The sequence below is a fragment of the Gregarina niphandrodes genome, assembly GCF_000223845.1.
Source record: "Gregarina niphandrodes unplaced genomic scaffold scaffold00002, whole genome shotgun sequence".
In the NCBI taxonomy this organism is placed as follows: Eukaryota; Apicomplexa; class Conoidasida; order Eugregarinorida; family Gregarinidae; genus Gregarina; species Gregarina niphandrodes.
The window spans coordinates 152,702-170,527 of NW_011645774.1; the positions used below are offsets into that span (position 1 = coordinate 152,702).

The 17,826-nt window shown below is 51.0% G+C and overlaps 9 protein-coding genes and 1 non-coding gene across 10 annotated transcripts; 6 read left to right on the forward strand and 4 right to left on the reverse strand.

Annotated features, from left to right (window-relative positions):
- Nucleotides 1-130: 130 nt before the first annotated feature.
- GNI_011360 (putative ubiquitin-like domain CTD phosphatase 1) lies at nt 131-1,031 on the forward strand (the record flags this gene model as incomplete). The annotated part of the gene is made up of 2 exons (XM_011130504.1): nt 131-407; nt 526-1,031. The coding sequence occupies 2 exons, from the start codon at nt 131-133 to the stop codon at nt 1,029-1,031; spliced, it is 783 nt and encodes a 260-aa protein (XP_011128806.1).
- A 192-nt stretch (nt 1,032-1,223) lies between these two features.
- GNI_011370 (hypothetical protein) lies at nt 1,224-1,577 on the forward strand (the record flags this gene model as incomplete). The annotated part of the gene is made up of 1 exon (XM_011130505.1): nt 1,224-1,577. The coding sequence occupies one exon, from the start codon at nt 1,224-1,226 to the stop codon at nt 1,575-1,577; it is 354 nt and encodes a 117-aa protein (XP_011128807.1).
- Nucleotides 1,578-2,336: 759 nt separating this feature from the next.
- On the reverse strand, nt 2,337-3,186 carry GNI_011380 (hypothetical protein; the record flags this gene model as incomplete). The annotated part of the gene is made up of 2 exons (XM_011130506.1): nt 2,337-3,073; nt 3,114-3,186. The coding sequence occupies 2 exons, from the start codon at nt 3,184-3,186 to the stop codon at nt 2,337-2,339; spliced, it is 810 nt and encodes a 269-aa protein (XP_011128808.1).
- A 115-nt stretch (nt 3,187-3,301) lies between these two features.
- On the forward strand, nt 3,302-5,984 carry GNI_011390 (EXS family protein; the record flags this gene model as incomplete). The annotated part of the gene is made up of 7 exons (XM_011130507.1): nt 3,302-3,363; nt 3,400-3,751; nt 3,788-4,009; nt 4,119-4,176; nt 4,266-4,803; nt 4,935-5,571; nt 5,694-5,984. 7 exons carry the CDS (start codon nt 3,302-3,304, stop codon nt 5,982-5,984), a joined length of 2,160 nt encoding a protein of 719 aa, XP_011128809.1.
- GNI_011400 lies at nt 4,038-4,110 on the reverse strand. Its single transcript has one exon. It is a non-coding gene; the product is annotated as a tRNA-Val (tRNA).
- A 307-nt stretch (nt 5,985-6,291) lies between the features above and the next one.
- Nucleotides 6,292-10,543, forward strand: GNI_011410 (hypothetical protein; the record flags this gene model as incomplete). The annotated part of the gene is made up of 2 exons (XM_011130508.1): nt 6,292-10,283; nt 10,474-10,543. The coding sequence occupies 2 exons, from the start codon at nt 6,292-6,294 to the stop codon at nt 10,541-10,543; spliced, it is 4,062 nt and encodes a 1,353-aa protein (XP_011128810.1).
- A 342-nt stretch (nt 10,544-10,885) lies between these two features.
- Nucleotides 10,886-12,013, forward strand: GNI_011420 (putative Ulp1 protease; the record flags this gene model as incomplete). Its single annotated transcript, XM_011130509.1, has 1 exon — nt 10,886-12,013. One exon carries the CDS (start codon nt 10,886-10,888, stop codon nt 12,011-12,013), a length of 1,128 nt encoding a protein of 375 aa, XP_011128811.1.
- Nucleotides 12,014-12,274: 261 nt separating this feature from the next.
- On the reverse strand, nt 12,275-14,221 carry GNI_011430 (pumilio-family RNA-binding repeat protein; the record flags this gene model as incomplete). Its single annotated transcript, XM_011130510.1, has 1 exon — nt 12,275-14,221. The coding sequence occupies one exon, from the start codon at nt 14,219-14,221 to the stop codon at nt 12,275-12,277; it is 1,947 nt and encodes a 648-aa protein (XP_011128812.1).
- An 87-nt stretch (nt 14,222-14,308) lies between these two features.
- On the forward strand, nt 14,309-15,760 carry GNI_011440 (putative alanyl-tRNA synthetase; the record flags this gene model as incomplete). The annotated part of the gene is made up of 1 exon (XM_011130511.1): nt 14,309-15,760. One exon carries the CDS (start codon nt 14,309-14,311, stop codon nt 15,758-15,760), a length of 1,452 nt encoding a protein of 483 aa, XP_011128813.1.
- Nucleotides 15,761-16,010: 250 nt separating this feature from the next.
- Nucleotides 16,011-17,573, reverse strand: GNI_011450 (putative protein kinase; the record flags this gene model as incomplete). Its single annotated transcript, XM_011130512.1, has 2 exons — nt 16,011-16,991; nt 17,481-17,573. 2 exons carry the CDS (start codon nt 17,571-17,573, stop codon nt 16,011-16,013), a joined length of 1,074 nt encoding a protein of 357 aa, XP_011128814.1.
- Nucleotides 17,574-17,826: the final 253 nt, after the last annotated feature.

A 17,826-nucleotide genomic window follows, 5' to 3' on the forward strand; every position in this document is an offset into this window, starting at 1 on the left:
GGGTGACAGCCTTGGGGTGGGGAAAAGTGACAGCCTTATTCGATAGAAATTACTAGGCTTGCGCTCCAAAAATGGTGTGCCATCAAGTGGCAAGCAAATTGAAGATGACACTTTGCTGTCTGAATGCGTCATGACGGGCGACGCATTCATCGTGCTTGGGACACCGTCTGAGGAACAACTCCAATGTGATAACCACGATCACAGAAGTTGCTACGGCTACAACAGCAAGGCCTGTCAAGAGCGGGCGGCTGACTATTGGCGAAGTTCCAATGTTATGAAGGTTTTTAATTCCCGACTTAAGAGACTTCGGTTACAATGGATGCGAACTCCCCAGCCGGGCAAGAAATTGTTGGTCCTGGACATCGATCACACAATTTATGATTGCACCAACATGCTCAAAGAATCTCGTAAAGACACACACACGTGTTTGTTTGTCGCAGACACACACACGTGTTTGTTTGTCGGACACGTGTTTGTTTGTCGGACACGTGTTTGTTTGTCGGACACACTTAAATCTATTTGTAGTGCATGATAGCTGTCGAATACGACCGCATCTTTCAACGATGTTCTCGTCATTGAAGGAGTACTACGACTATTGTCTTTGGTCTCAAACAGCTTGGCAGTGGATCGAGACTAAATGTTCCTTGATAGGTATTTATGAGTCATGTCAAAGTTATCCGCTGTTTATACTGGACAGGTCCAACATGTTTTCTGTCGGGAAATCTTCCAACGACCAAGCAGTTGAACCAGCAGCGGGGGAGATAGTGGAAGTGGTTCGACGTAACGTGAAGTGCTTGCGTTTAATTTGGGATTCATGTCCTGAGCTATATTCCGAAAAGAACACTTTACACATCGATGATCTACATAAGAACTTTGGACTTAATCCGAAAAATGGAATATTAGTCTCGCCTTATAGAAAGGCTAACTATGATACAGACACTGAGCTGTTGAAATTAACACAATATCTACTTCGAGTGGCGAAGCTGGACGATGTCACCACCATGGATCATAGTACATGGAAAAACACCTAACAGGGGAGCCACTCCGAAGGGGGAGCCACTCCGAAGGGGGAGCCACTCCGAAGGGGGAGCCACTCCGAAGGGGGAGCCACTCCGAAGGGGGAGCCACTCCGAAGGAGTGGTCCAACAGGTGACAAGTATGTGTGGACAAGAAAAGGACGTGTGGACTTTATCCGCACTTTATAGTTTTATCCTTTTTGTCAAATGGTCGAGGTTCACACATTGTCTCAAGAGGGGGTGTGTAACATGCGGGTAAAGGACTGGTGTAGAGTGAACCTGCGTTGTTCACTGTCGTCGGTCTCCAGGTGGCGGCTCAAAGGCTACAATCGCGTCTCGCTCTTTCAACACGAACGGACTCTAACCGCCTCTCCTCACTGGAGACTCCGGGCCACAGGCTACGTCACGCCACGTGGAGGCAGTGGCGCCACCGGCATACAGTGGTTCGAATTCGAGGTCATGAACCCGGGTCTGCACGAGATTAACGTCGAGCACGTGTACCCCTGGGCCGCCCGACACATCTCACAAACCCAATCCTACAAGGTCCAAGCTACCATCTAAGCTCACACGGACCTTGAGTGTGTTCGCACACCAGGTGTGTTCGCACACCAGGTGTGTTCGCACACCAAGTGTGTTCGCACACCAAGCGTGTTCGCACACCAAGTGTGTTCGCACACCAAGTGTGTTCGCACAGGTGGGTTGGATTACCATCATGCATTGAGATCACAAGCTTGGACACGGACTGAACTAGATACGGACTGAACTAGATACGGACTGAACTAGATACGGACTGAACTAGATACGGACTGAACTAGATACGGACTGAACTATGTATGATATGGACTAATTTGGCCAAGAAGTTTTTGTACTACACGTTTAGAGGTAATGCCGCCATGGACATTGATGGGAAGATGGACTCATGGGACATCCCATGCAAATGCCGGACACAGAGAATGACCTTGAATTGGATGTGGGGTACGACTGGGTCACACCGTTGTGCCTGGGTCCACTCTATTTCGGCTGGAATTCGCGAAGTCCTCAAATCGCAAGCTTACAGCTGTTCAGGGCTGGTCAGGCAGGAGCTTCGGCTCTGATCAACCGTTAGGTCACGCGCCCGTCGGCCAACACTTTGTGATGTCGGCGGGGTGTCGCTGATGTCACCAAGAGTTCATTAATGTCCGGCTATAAGGGACGCTGGCGGCTACATCCGTCGCTAATCTGGCGGCATAACTAATTTGTGCAGCTAACTAACTAACTAAGGGACGAGGGTTGTACGCCTGTACCTGGACGTGCACCTGCCAGGGACAAGCGAGTAGCTAACTATTTTCGGGAAGCAAGGCGCCAGCGTTTGACATGGTCCTGGAGGGTGCTAAGATCTTGAAAAGTACTCAGATCCCTGAATGCGCGTTTGCGTCCTAGGGTTGAGGGCTCCGGAGTGACAACGGGAGTAGACCATTCGCCCAACCCGATGGTTGCACGACGTTTCATGGGCACCGGGGTCACGAACTCCGACTCCGACTCGCTCTTGGCCAGACTAGGAGCCGACCGAGACGTGCTCCAACGCTCGGATAAATCGTGTGGTAGAATCGACCGTTTCCGTTGCAACACACGCCGCGATCCCTCCACCACCGCCTTCGGTACCATGAACCGACGCAATGTCAATTGCGACTCCTCCTCCTCCTCGTAGCCTCGGGTCCTACGGTCGTGACCTTTCCGGTCATGGCCCTTCCGGTCGTGACCGTCCGTCCTGTGCCCATCGGTTCCGTCACCTCCTTCGGTCTCCTGACCTCCTTCGATACCGGCATCTCCTTCGGTCCCCTCATATTCGGTCCCCTCATATTCGGTCCCCTCATATCCGGTCCCCTCATATCCGGTCCCCTCACATCCGGTCCCCTCACATTCGGTCTTGTTTTCATCTGCGTGCTGTTTTGCCGGCACGTTTGCCGGTACGTTTGCCGATACGTTTGCCGATTGTTTTGCAGAGTTGACTTGCCCGCCCATGATGCGGTTCTCCTTGTCATCTTGGCCACTCTTCGCCACATGATCTTCCACTGGTTCTGAAGCATGAGGGTTACTGTGTGAGGGCGGCTGGTCTACCTTTTATTGCTTTGTCCCGAGGCCTTCCCCAGATGGCCGACAAGGTCACCTTATGTGCTGGAGAGTCGGCCATACACCAGGTTCTAAAACCGAAGACTGCCCTCCGACGATTGATTGCCGGTCCAAAAGCCAGGTGATTTAAAGGCTTCTTTTGACACTGATTCTCTCCTAACCATTTTCTTGTTTTTATGAAGTTCGGAACGAAACTAAAGGAGTACTCTTTACCGGAATGGAATGATAAATACATAAAGTGAGTGTTGGGTGACTTATTGCCCGAGGTCCTTAGTTACGCGAATCTTAAAAACTTACTTTGGTCGTGGAAACATCGAGTAGACGTCAAATCAAATTGCCACAAGACGACAATGAAAAGCACGACATATGATTATGAAACCTTATTGGTACCTTTACATGAAAGTACTTATAATGAAGAGGAACTGCTTACGGAAGCCTGGAATGCATTCAACTCAGAAATTGATAAGGAAATCAAGAAAATAGAGGATCACTATCACTCGGAAACATCGTACGTCTGTCTCACTGGCAATTTACGACCTGGTCGGTCCAGTTTTTTAGAAGATAGAATCGACGGTATATGTCATGAACTCGACTTAATCGATGAAGAACTTGAACTTGGCTCAAAGGTATGTAGCATGATTATAGCCAGTACCATTTACTAGACTTTAGACGTCGCAACTGGCCACCGAGTCCGATTACGGCGGGCTCTTGTCGGACTTTGGGAGTGTTTCGACAAATTGGATAGTTACGTGAATTTGAACAAATTGGCCACCTGGAAGATCCTAAAAAAGAGAGACAAGCTATGGCGACTAGACAGGAAGCAACAGGATTACGCAGTCATAAGTGCCCGCCTCAGTCTGCTCAAGAAATCACCACGAAATGACGTAAGCGATTACCACACCACCTGTAAAATACGGTCGGCGAGGATCGAACTCGCGATCTTCTGCGTGTGAAGCAGACGTCATAGCCACTAGACCACGACCGCGTTTTCAGGAAACGATGATGCAATTGTGGTCACGGTGTAGTACGGATAAAAACTCAGAACATCTTGGTAAGATGGGCTCATTGCAACGCATTTGTCTCGCGTGTTTATGCTGCGGGTGGAGTTTGACCGAAATTCAATTATTTTGTATGCTTTAGATGTAAATAGCCTGAAGGCCGCTGTTTTAAGGCATACTGCATTTCGATCTCATTCCGGTGGACGTACGGGGCTAGTATGGTTTCTATGTGGTATATGCTTCGTGCTAATCGTCGATGTGGTTGTTCTGATGTTTATCAAGCCATCTAATCCAAGTTATTCGACGCAAGCATTTATCAATACGATGCCGGTTTACCGTATGTGTCTGGCAGTTGTCCTGTTAAACTGGGGCTTTGGTGTGAATCTGTTCGTATTCGAGTTGTATGGTGTGAATTACAAGTTCCTTTTGGACTTCAATCCGGCTTCTGACATTCGATCGACGACGGTGCTTGGAGTAGCTGCCGAAGCATCAGTAATTTGGTGCGTTAACTTTGCCATGTTCTTCGTCGACTACCGATATGGTCTTTTTGTGAAAGAAGGCTGGTATGGCATCTACCCCCTGTCTCTGGTCATTGCCATGTCCTTCTTCTTCTACTACTTTAGCGATGCAGAACTTCGCAAAGGAATGTTCCAAACTATTACTAGTACCATAGTCGGAGCGTAAGCTATCCCTTCCACCCCCGGGGTTACACTTAGACCCATCTAGGGTTCATTCATCTGGGGTAGCCTACCGGGATTACCCTACCGGGATTACCCTACCGGGATTGCGTACTCCAGACGGGATTTCGTAGGTTCTTGAACCGCAACGTTACTTTGTTAAACAACATGGTCGGTGATATCATGACGTCAATGGTGAAGCCTTTTGCGGACATGGAGTACATGGTATGTTACTACAGTTCTGGGTTGTGGCACGGCCAAGAGACACACTGTTCGGTTGACCGACCGGCGACGACATTGATTACGATGTTTCCGTTTGTGGTTCGTTGTTTGCAATGTGTGAACCGGATTGTGAATACAGACCGATCGCAACGTTGGCGGCACGTTGGGAATCTGGGCAAGTACATGGCCAGCATCACGGTGATTTTGTTCACCAGCGTTGAGTCACCGTACAGCAGCGTTCCGTACATGTCCAGCTACATACGCACTCTCGGATTCGTTTTCCTCTACCTCATTGCCTCCCAATACTCACTTTACTGGGACTTCGTCTTTGACTGGGGACTCATTCCAGACTCCGAAAACCTCGTCCGTCCCCACGACAGCTCTATGTACCCACTCTGGCTCTACCATGCCGCCGGTACCTACAACCTCGTGGCACGTCTCACTTGGGCTGTAACACTCGTGCCCATCGACACCATCAGCCACCTCCCCCAAACTGCCGCACTCCTCACACTCGGCGTCAGCGTCCTCGAAATCGCTCGCAGATGCATCGTAAGCACCCCCCCCCCCGGTCGAACCCGAACACACTGCACACGTTGCACAGCACACGTTGCACAGCACACGTTGCACAGCACACGTTGCACAGCACATGTTGCACAGCACATGTTGCACAGCAAACGTTGCACAGCAAACCCAACGTTGCGGTAGTGGATGTTGTTGCGTCTGGAGAACGAGCACATCACGAACTCTTCGCGGTACCGCGGTATGTTGTGGGTGCCTCCGCTGCCGTTGCCGAAGGCGGCGACACCGGCGACGTCTTCGGCGGCAGGGACAGAGGGGCTAAGTTTCTGGATGACGGCAAGCCGTACGTCGAATGCGAAGGGCAAATTGCGGCGGAGTCAGAAGCACGGGACAGCAGTTTATTTGAAGAATGGGTTGCGGCGTTGCGGCAGCGGTGGATTTAGTCGCTCGAAAAAAGAGGTGGGCGCCGAAGAGCCAGTGAACGAAACGTACACCTGCTCGGGACTTGAGATCGTGCGTGTCAAGGCTGCGCATAAGCCCGAAGGCGTTTTCCTTAATTGGATAGATCACGGTTTTTAAAATGCGTGATGGGGCCTCATACAACGTAAGCAAGGCGCACGTGTGTGCACACCCCCCCTCCTTTTGATTTGCTCACACCCCCCCTCTAAGGGTGATGACTAATGATGATGCTAATGGTGGGCATCTAACTTATCGTACATGTAGATGAATCCGTCCTCCTCAATCTACGGGATGCCCATCTCGCGGGTGAAGCCGGAAACTATCGCGCTGGATCCGCGTGACATCGAGGTCGACCACATGGACGAAGACCTCTCCGTGGACATCCGGCCCGTTAAGGCCACGCCTCGAGTCATTCCGCAACCCCAGGAGCAGACTTTCAGCTTCCACGTCCAGGCCCCTGGGCGGGGAAAAGATGTGGCCGCCTTCCTACAGGCGCCGCCGCTCCCCGTCGAAGACCTCCTCGCCACCCCCGCCTCCCCGGTTCAAGGCCCACTCCTGCCCGTTCGGAGCGCCCTCTCTGCTCAGAGCGTCCTCCCCGCTCAGGGCGCCCTCCCGCTAGCGACCGAATCAAATATAAACAGCTTGATGGCCGTCGAGACGAGCGCCGCCACGGGGCAGAGGGAAGGCAGAGGGGAGGCAGTGGACCCATTAACCGATGCCGCCGAGACCCATTTCGCAAAGACCGATGGCACTGCCACCGGAGCTACCTCGGACCCGAGACCGGTTCAGACCAGACCATCGAACAACCCGCCTGCGGAGATGGTGACCGGTCAGTTGCTCGGCCCGCAGAAGGACACCGAAATGGAAGAGCCCCCCTGGAGCCAGACGCAAGGCACGGTGGCTATTGCGCACGACACGGTGGAAATTCAGGACCCGAGAATTAATAAAGTTAGTTCGATGACTGGGCCGACGAGCAACCTCGCGCCAGAGGAAGGACCCGGTGGAGGGGGGTCAGGAGACGACAAAGCAGACCAGGTTGCGACCTTGCACCCGCCGAACGAGCCACTTGAGCCGACGCAAGTGGTAGAACCAACGCAGGTGGTAGAACCAACGCAGGTGATAGAACCAACGCAGGTGATAGAACCAACACAAGAGGTCGAAACGTGCCAAGCAACGGAAGTTGTGGACGCGGCGCAGGTCGTTGAGGTGACTCTAGAGGTGGAGCCAACGCAAGTTGTGGAGGCAAGTGAAGGGGTGGAGCCAACGCGAGTAGTGGACCCAACACAAGCGATGGAGCCAACACAAGCGATGGAGCCAGCCTCGCTATTGCAGGCTGAACCTGCAGTCGAGCATAGAAACCTTTCCCGGAACGAGGGTATACATGTTCGGGAAGTCGACCAGGTGCCGCGAGAGGCCGAGCGGGTGGAGCCAGCTATCCTGCTACAAGATGACTCCGGAATTAGTCCTGTTGAAATTCTGGCCTCGCCAAAAAATAAAGTTCGTACACAACTCGTGTCGGCACAGTTCATGTCCGTGTCACTAACAAGCAAGGATGCGATAGAGAACGCCTCGGGCGAACAAGACTCTCCAGTGCCGCCCGAGGAGCCGCCAACTCGCGACGACGTTGCGATGGATGTGGAACCGGTGGGTGGCGTGGATGCTGCGAAGCCAGTGCGCGATGACGACCAAAGCCACGACGCCGCATCGGAGGCTGCAGCTGACTCCACGCCAGTCTCGGAGGCGCCGATCGACACCCCGGCAAGGTTCAGAAACCAAGACCTTGCAGGAAAAGATGAGCAGATGCCCAGTCGAATCGAAGAGGGAATTAAAGAAGACGATGCTGAACAGGAAGGCGATGCTGAGAACGAGGAGACTGGATCGGAGAGGCGAGGAAAGCAGGTGACTGGACCTGCCGATGCGACCTCCGGCAAGGAAGACCCTGAGGAGGCAGCCGACGCCGTGGACAAAGTCGAAGCCCAAATCAGCTCCCGCGGAGAAAAAGTCGATGCCGAGACGAAAGTGGACAAGCAGGAGGCTGGCGGGTCTGAGCGGCCCGGTCCGGACCCGGAAGGAGGCGTCCTGAAGGAGGCCGGGATCACGACGCAGGACGGGACTAAGGGACATGTACAAGAAGAGATCGACACCGGTGTTAAGAGGAAGTCGTCGGAGCAGAGTGGCTCGTCAGAGAGTGCGGGTCCTGAGACCAAGGCGGGATCGAAGAAGCGGCCGAAGAAGGGGCCGAAGAGGGGGTCGAAGGAGAGGTTGAAGGAGGGGTCGAAGGAGGGGTCGGAGACAAAGGAGGGGTCGGACGACGCTTCCAAGGACGAAGGTGCCACGGCCGCGGCTGCCAAGGAAGAAGGCTCCAAGGATGAAGTTTCCAAGGGAGAAATTTCCAAGGACGCTGCGTCCAAGGAGACCCAGTTGAAGGAGAAGGAATTGAAGGAGAAGGAATTGAAGGAGGCGGAGGTTGAGGCGGAGCTGAAAGAGGCGGAGGTGAAGGAGGCGGACGCTGAGGCGGCACTGAAGGAGGCGGAGGCTGAGGCGGAGTCGAAGGAGGTGGGTTCGAAAGAGGAGGTGTCGGAGAGTACGAAGCGTGCGTCGAGTACGGAAGAGGAGCGTGGGTCGAAAGTCGCGGCGAAGGAGGGATCCGAGTCGAGTTCGGAGCCGCGGTCACGCGGGAAGAGTCGGTTGCGACGGGGGGTGCGAAAGAGGAGTGCAGAAGAGGGGTCTCGGCGTGAGGCGAAGCGGTTGCGGAAGACTTCGCAACGGCGGGAGGTTGAGCGGCGTTCGCGGGTGGGTGCAGAATGGGAAGCGGCATTTGACGAGTTGTATACATTACAAAGCTGGGAGAATAGTCGTAGGTGGGCGCAGCGGAGTGTTAGGACGGTGGCACAGGTCTGGATGTCGGTTCCGGTGGCTGCTCCAACGCGGTATGTAGGTGAATTGGTATGTTTGGCGCACGCCCAAGGAGTGTTGCCTTGGCGCATTTTAGCTCCTAGTTTAACTAGTATGCCGGCAGGAACTGAACGAGAGGCCTTTTTGGCACCCCCCAAGAGTCGGACCCAGCCGTTTGGTGCAGGGGTCCCTTTTGGTCTAGAGGTCCTAATGAATATCCGGAACGAACATGAGCACCACTGCTTCCTGCCTCTCGACCTCGTAGCACACTGTATGGTCAAGGTGCTGCGGCAACTGGTGATCAGCACACGAGCCGTGACCCCGCTGCTCGGCGGCAACTCGCTTGACTTCGCCACCTTCTGTCCCACACTTTCCACACAACTCGCTCTACTTGGTCTAGACAAGTCACCCGAAGTCGTACTCAGGGCCTGCGTGCCGGAAGTGTGGAAAAAGATGAAGAAACTTTGTCTACCCAAAACTGACAACTCAACACGGTCCACCTCACTCAGGTCCACCACTCTACGATCTACTACTCTACGCTCATCCAGGCGACAGGGTGGCGGAGCGGCTACCGCTCCGGCCGAGCAGTTCTCATACGAAGAAGTCCAGGAGTTTATTCAGCTCCTCGACCAGTACGAGGCCGGACTAGCCGAACTGCGGGAAAAAATCAAGGGCTGCATCAGTCGAGAAACCGTCACGGAAAAAAAAGTCGCTCCCGTCAAAGCTCCGCGAGACTTCAAACGAGGAGATGTCATTTATGCTGACGTGGAAGCTACTCTTCTTCTAGCATACTCTGCAGCTCTGCGGATCGAGTGCTACAAATATTATGGAGTCATCCCTGGCATGGTCGAATACGACTTTGATTCGGAGCTAGAAAAAATTAATCCCAAGGAAGAAGACTTAGACAAAGTCCTTATCGAAAAGGCGGAGTCTCTCAAAGTTGGAACCGCGTGGAGGGACATCAAACGAGAAAACCAGCGCGTTCTAGACACCCGGATACAAGTCTTCTTTGACTTCACTCTAACCCATCATGAACAAGACTGGCTGATGGCCGCCGACCCACTTGAATACGAAGCGCCAAGTAAAAAATCGTCTTCTAAGATCGCGCGAACCATCCGCAAAAACGAAGATATCATCCGCTTAATCAACCGGGCCATCAGCCAACACGACGAGGCGGACAGCCAACACGATGAAGCCAACAAGAAGAAACCTATCCCTAACATAGCAATGGATCTTAAACTTCAATCACTCCTCAAACTCCTTTTGAACGACGACGATTCTTTCAAAGACAGTCCGCGAACAAAATCGGACAAGCCCTGGATTGACTGGTCTTCCGCGCGGAGGAAGAGGCAGTGCCTGCAATTTGTAGCATCAAAAGATATTAAACAGTAAGTTAAATTCTCCCCCCCCCATTCACCATTCCCCTCCACGAATTGTCGGGTCGCGAATTGGCGGTGTTGGCTGGTTCGCTCATGCGCTGCTTCGCTCTGTTCTGATTCGCTCCCATTCCATTATCTGTTCTGGTGACCCTGCACAGCGCGCAAAACCGACTTGCACACACGTGTGCTATTTTCTTAGAGGTGATATTTTGAGTTTGGATAATCCCTCCAAGATTAAACCGGTTGACTTGGAGTACTTCCAAGAGTGATTTTTTGCTTTGAAAAATATGGATTGGTGGCGTCATGCGTTTGTAAGGGTGAATGGTGATACAATAAAAGGGAATGCCAGGTTTGATGATATAAAGAGGGACGTTGCAACATATCGGCAGTATATTAATTCGAGAGAAACAGCGGCGCGAACGGAGAGCATCGAACCCTTGGAAGAAGGAGAGGAGCCAGAACCGTTGTTGGCATGTGAGCACGACCAGCTGGTGTTCAGAGTGAAGTTGACACCCAAAATTGTACGTACTATGTCACTGTTGCACACGTGGCAGTCGGTTTTTTAGGAGGATGTCCCCAGACCGAAGCCTTGGCGTCCTGGAGACGAGTCAATGTTCCATCCTCGGGACTATGACAAAATGCAGTCTGTGTTTCGCAGCCAGAATTTGCGGATTGGGGAGTTAAGTGCGCTGGACCTGCACTGTCTGCAGCCGATGGAGTGGTTAAATGATGAGGTGATCAATGCGTATGTGGCTATGATTAATGATACCGACACCGGTTTAAAATGTTTCTGTTGGAACACATTCTTCTATACGACTCTCCGAGGGACTGCCGGAGGGATGTCGGAGGATAACTACGACTACAATAAAGTGCGCAGATGGACGAAGCGGAAAAAGATCGACATTTTCGGTTTGGACCTAATGTTGTTACCATTACATGTGAATCATGTGCATTGGTGTTTAGGCGTGGTTGACTTCAGAACCAGATTGATTCTCTACTTCGATCCCTTGGGCCAGCCACCACCTTCTAGCTATGTCTCCACCATTCGACGATATTTAAGCGATGAGTGGAACGATAAGAAAAGAATGGAACCACGGCCAACAGTGGAACCACCACCGCGAGCAGTGGAACCACGACCTGCGGAATCAGGACTGGTAGCACCAGGACTTGTAGAGCCACGGCCGGAAGAACTGCGGCCGGAAGAACTGCGACTAAGGCCGGTGGATTTACGAGCTACTATGGCAACAGAAAGGTCCGATGGGTGGTCCGACCTTCAGTCCGAAGGCTTCTCAGATATGAAGTCGCCAAGTTCGTTCAATGCAGCGGAGTTTCTGTTTGCCGGCAACAATTATACGCTTTCTGCTCTCTGTCCTCTGGAACCGACAGACGGGACCTTCAACGACGTCTGCGTGTGCAAAATCCCCCTACAGAATAACGGCTCAGACTGCGGAGTCTTCAGCTGCATCTTTATGCGGGAGCTAGCCTTCAACAGATACCCGTTCCACTTCAGCCACAAGGACATACCCGTCATACGTCTCACAATGGTACTACACACCCCCTACCTAATTCCCGTTCCCCTACCTAATTCCCCGTCCCCTATAACTTCGTTGTTGCAGTTGCGAGATTTAATACGCGGCAGCATCGACCCAGTAGACCACGAATTCGATCTGGACGGCTTCGAACCAGTCCTCACCCAGTTCGCTGGCGAAGGCTTGGCCGATAGTGACTACGGCGAATGACAATGACTCTGCTACTCTCAACTACTTCCCGGCAGCGCGGGTTCCCGGCAGCACGGGTTCCCGGCAGCACGGGTTCCCGGCATTGCAGCAACAAGAAAGTCTCGTCGTAGCAAACCTCCCGGTCAACACGGTCAGCAGCAAGTCATATAGCAGCAGTCGTATGGCAGCAAGTCGGATGGCAGCAAGTCGTGTAGCAGCAAGTCGTGTAGCAGCAATTGCTGGGAAAAAAATTGTTGACTGTTTCGCCTGCCCTGGATGTTATCATGAGCCAAACCGCTCAGTGGACGAGTGATGTAGAATCTTGTCAAGATTGAGCGTTTGATGAAGGGCAAAGTTCCTTAGTCGAATTTGGTTCTCATGTGGCTTGATGTTTGTGATGAACTTGTGCTGTAATTTTTTGGAACCAAGTTGCTGGTAGACGTCCTTCACGAGGTAGCTTGAGTAAGCATTGAAGCAGTAAGTGTCTAAACTGTTCATGACATGATCTCTGACCAACGATTTGAGCTTGTCTGGATAATGCTGTAGGATTAATTGCAAAAGCTCCGCTCCTTTTTTACTGGTAGCTAGATACTGTATATTCTGGTCATTACTTAAGATTAATTCCAATTCATACATCAAGGAGGGTCCAACTACCTTGGGTTTGTAATATTTAACCATCTCACATGCGATCGTTAAACCATTAAATGATTTGAAATGATCATTCTTCAAATGATCATCCTTCAAATGATCATTCTTCAAATGATCATTCTTCAAATGATCATCCTTCAATGTGCATAGCAAATACCAAAAATTGTCCTCGTCAGATAATGTCGGCATGCATCTATCACTCCCCTCCTTCGTCTTACTATCTCTTTTGGTTTTACTACCTCTTTTAGTCTTACTGTCCATCTCATCTTTTTTCTTCGTCTGCCCTTCGAGCGCATCAGTTATCAGTTTGGATCGTTCCGCCCAGTCAATACGACGATTGGTTATATGATTAATAGATTGTTGCATTCTCTGGATGAGCGTTTGACTTATAGTTTTGTGCTCGCTGCTGATCTGTATACATGAGCGGACGACAGACACCTGTGATAACATCGAATTGTCCATATTAACTGTCACGATAATATTTTTAATCAGTTGCTTGTTATTGGGCGGGTAGCTCAATAGCAATGCCTTTAGAACATATTTTCCATTGCTCTGAACCATCTCATTCAAATTAGAAATTACAAAGTCATTGTATATTTCCTTAACGTCTTCATCAAGCAGCATCTTATTACTGACCAGCCATTCAATCATTCTATTACCAACCGAAGATTTCAAGATCAAATTTCTTAGCCATTCGCCATCAATTTTACCATGACTCGATTTCTTTAATAACCTTGCCTTAACTCGAGCTACTTGCTTATTGCTGCTTGATAAAAGATTTATATATGCGAGCAGCATCTGCTGTATCGTCGGTCCTGCTTTGCTATCCATATAGGCGTCATCCAATATTCGTTCGATATCGGTATCGAACACATTATCGCAGAAACGAATATAATACTTAACGCTCTCATTGCAGGACTTGAAAGCCCCAACAGTATCTGCCAGCTTCCGGAGGCCGAATGTCGCCCTGACATCAAACAGAATTATCCAGAACAATCGGTCTTGAAAAGTAAAAGATTCCTTCAGCAGCGTTAGCATGACCTTGTCAAAATGATTCAGCGTCTCCTCATCATTACAACTAGCCAATATCTTCTTGAGACAAACCAATAAACATTCTACTGTATGAGAACCATACTGGTTCTTAGATAGTTCCACACATTGATTGTTGAGTAGATAAGAAATAAATACTTTCCAGACCTTCAATAACGAAGTCTTCTTCAGCGCCAACTCGTCTTCTTCTCCGCCGTCTCCCGCGACGTCTCCCGCGCCATTATTCTTTCCTTCATCTCGTATGTCGTGGAAAACTTTAACAAGCTCGTCGCAACTACATTTAAGAAGGAACTCTATATTCCTACTGCACACTTGTTCGCAAGAAAGATTGAGAAACGTCTCAAGATCCAGCTGCCTCACCATCTGCCTTGCCAATGCCTGAATCATAATCGCATCAAATCCATCAGCTGCATTTTCCTCAAGCATAGTTTTCACACTCTTGACATACGTCAGAAACCCATCAACGTTATCCCGCTTCCCCTGAAATTTTGGCCGCTTGACTTCAGCAGGCGACGGCAGGCCTCTCTTCATCACAAAATTCTTCGTAGAAATTCCTCGGGAGCCCGAAATTCCTGTCTGGGCTTACCAACCGGGAATTCCCTCTCCCTTTTTCAACACATGCCAGAAGTAAACGATGTAACAACCGCTCCTGAGGTTGCGGACGTGAAACTACTCAAAGAGAACGAGATCGTGGCCTCAGTCACCAGCGTTTCGATGAGTTGCGACAATGATGACGCCGGCTGTGAAGTCGACACGGGTGCAAGGAAGGAGGTCGCCCAAACCGGAGAGTCCGAAATTAATGAGGCCAAAGTTAGTGAGGCCAAGGTAGGCGAGTTGGCCTGCCAGAAGGACTCTTTCCTTAAGAGCATGGAAACGTGCGTGGTGGCGTGCGAGGCCAATGACGGGGGCAAGTACTTTGTCCGATTTCAGGACACCGTTTTATTTCCTGTTGGAGGTGGGCAGCCGTGCGACCACGGGACGGTGGAGATCCTTAAGTCGGGGGAGTCGAGCATGGGGGTGTCGAGCGCGGGTCCGGTTCCTGGCCGCGTTTTCAGAGTTGAGAACGTTGTGCGTCGTGGTTTAGAGGCGTTACACGAAATCGACGAGGCATTGCCGATAAACGCACGTGTGCGAATCACGGTCGACTGGGAACGTCGTTACGACCATATGCAGCAGCACACGGGCCAGCATTTGTTGTCGGCGATACTGGACCGGAAGGTATTGCCAACGTTAAGTTGGAATATGGCGCCTTGTGAGGAAGCGGTTAATTATATTGAGGTGACGAAGGCGATACCGCCCAAAAAGGTCGCTGCAATTCAGAGTGTTGTAAATGACATAATTCAGAGGGGTTGTGGAGTACATGTGCGTGTGGTTGACCCCAAAGACATGGATACCTCCCGTGTACCGGATGACTATGATACCGAGACGGGCACTCTGAGGTTGGTTTGCATCGATGGTATCGACGAGAATCTGTGTTGTGGAACGCATCTAGACAATATTAGTCAGATTGGATCGATTGTTTTGTTGTATCAGACTCCAGGAAAAGGCGGGAACTCTAGACTGCATTTCACGGCGGGTAATCGAGTAACTAGACTGTTGACAAAATATGACTTCGATCTGCGGGAGATGAATAAGACGCTTGGCTGCCGGGTGTCAGAAGTGGGTGAAAAGGTTCAGAATCTCACCCTCGCTGTTAAGAAGGCCAATAGCACCATCAAGTCTCTTATGCAGGAGCTTGCTCAACGAGACTTAGAAATTATTCATGCAGCGATCGGCACACAAAAGAGACGATGCATTCGAAAGACGGACAACAATGTCGACTACTTTACAGCTATCACCAAGGGGCTCAAAATACCCACCGACTCCGAATTCACCTTCCTGCTTCTCAATGGTGAGAAAGAAAACGCATCCATATATGTTGCTGGCTCAGAAGCACAAGTCGTGGCAGCCAAGGTCGAAGAACTCGTCGCAAACGTCAAGGGGGGCGGGAAAGGTGGAAAATGGCAGGCCAAGGTCACCAAGTACAATAAAAGCGAACTCACGGCACTCGAAAAATGGTTTCTTGCGTGAACAACAATGCCCCTTAATTTTTCCATACAGGTCATGCGTACTTGTAACAAGGAAGATTCACATATGTGTCACACACAAGTCATGTATGAACTGAATTTGGCTGTATTGGTTATGTGGTTTCTAGCTTAGTTCGGTTTGGTTTCTGGCGGAGTTGTGCTGTTCTGGCGAAAGTGTGTGAGTCGTTGTGTGAAGGTGTGTGCGGATGTGGCTGTGGTTGGGGAAGGGAGGTACGTGTGCGAGGACACGTGGTCTATGTTTGTTGTTCGTCTTTATCGCGATGTCTGTGGTGGTGGTGGTCTGCGAAGGCGCGGGGGAAAACGCGATGTAGTAGTGAGGGGGGAGTGTGGCTGGGGAGAGGGGGTACGACTCTATATGACTGGAATATTTTTCTGGTGGGTTCATGCCAGAGTACGCAGTCGAGCGTGTGTGAGGCTGCTCGGTCGCTGACAAATTGTAGATAGTTCCTGACGATCCAAGGGTGATGGCATACCTGTAACAGGCTCCATCGCTGTACGGGATCAGGGTGTGTGAGTCCTAGGAAGAGTTCCCAGGTCTCGACAGTGAAGTTGGGTGGTGTCTTCTTAGCCGTGCGAAGACTACTGACCATTTTAAGGATCACGTTGGCGGCAGCATTGACTTCTACGCTCTTCTGACGGCACACAAACCGATTGCTGATAAAGAGCAAGAAGTTCATGCCCACCGCGTAGTTGTCAATACGTTCCGTTAGCGGTCCCGAAAATGTTAGGACCTCTGGAGGATTAATCTCCAGTGTACCCGGCCACTCGCCATTAGATGATTTGAGCTTATTAATCGTCTCCGCCCATCCAAAATCAGCTATGCGCAACAAACCGTTTGTCGTCCGCAAGATATTTGTGGGCTTCAGGTCGCGATGCACTACACCTTGCGAGTGCAAGTGCTGCACACCCTGCACGAGCTGCACCAAATGCGTCCATCGCAACAACGGTGTCGGACACACTTGCTCCTTCCATACTGTACCGCCATCCACGTACTCCAGGTTCAGCAATATCCCATCATGACTCCATTCCACGTTGAACAACTTCACCGTACCAGGACACTGAGACTTCGCCAACAACTGGATCTCATTCACAAACATCATCACCACACGGTTCTCAGTGTTACTAGGAAAATGCTCCGGCCGTAACACTTTACCCGCTGTCACAATCCCCGTCTTCTTATGCCGCAATTGAAACACCTTCGCGTACGTGCCGGACTACAAAACAAAGTAATGACACTTGTTTAATGAGACAACACCATGACACACACTCCGTCTGCACACACATATGTCACGCTTATGCTCGAACCTCACAAATATCGAGAGACTGTTTGTTGGCCTGCCAAGTCGTGACACCTGCTGGCCTGATCACCTGCTGGGCCAACGACTCACCGGCACCTGGGCCCAGTGCCAACCGGGCTCATCTCCAAGCCAACAGAGCAGAGCCCCACACCAACACGGAGCCTCACACAAACAACACTCAACACAAACCCACCGACCTCCCTCCCGCACCTGTCCGACCGAGGTCGACAAAGCAGAAGCAAGAATGCAGACAGAACGAGGTAACATGCGGAAATAAGTAGAACACAAGCGGTTCACCATCACAAGCGGTTCACCATCACAAGCGGTTCACCATCACAAGCGGTTCACCATCACAAGTTCATTGTCAAGCCCAGTAGTCACCATAATGAGCGCGTCGGCACTTACCCCGATCTCCTTGAGTTTATCGTATTCTTCTAGAATAGACTTTTGACGTCTGTTCAATGGTATTCCATTCGGCAGCGGTATTTCAAGCCCCATCACGATTCTATGGATGGCCCGTGGAATCGGGGGGTACAGCAATGACTCCTGGCTGGAACCTCCATCAGTGGTTGTGGCGGCCAGCGAGGGATCTGAGGTGCATTTGTCTTCGTTGAGAGGGCCCTACCATTGTACTTGGTGTAATCAACTATTAATTTCCGGGGACAGGCATCAGCGGATAAGGATATTCCATTCTGTCGAGCAACAGGACCCATCAAGTCCCAAGGTGCATGGATCGAACAGACTGAGAAGT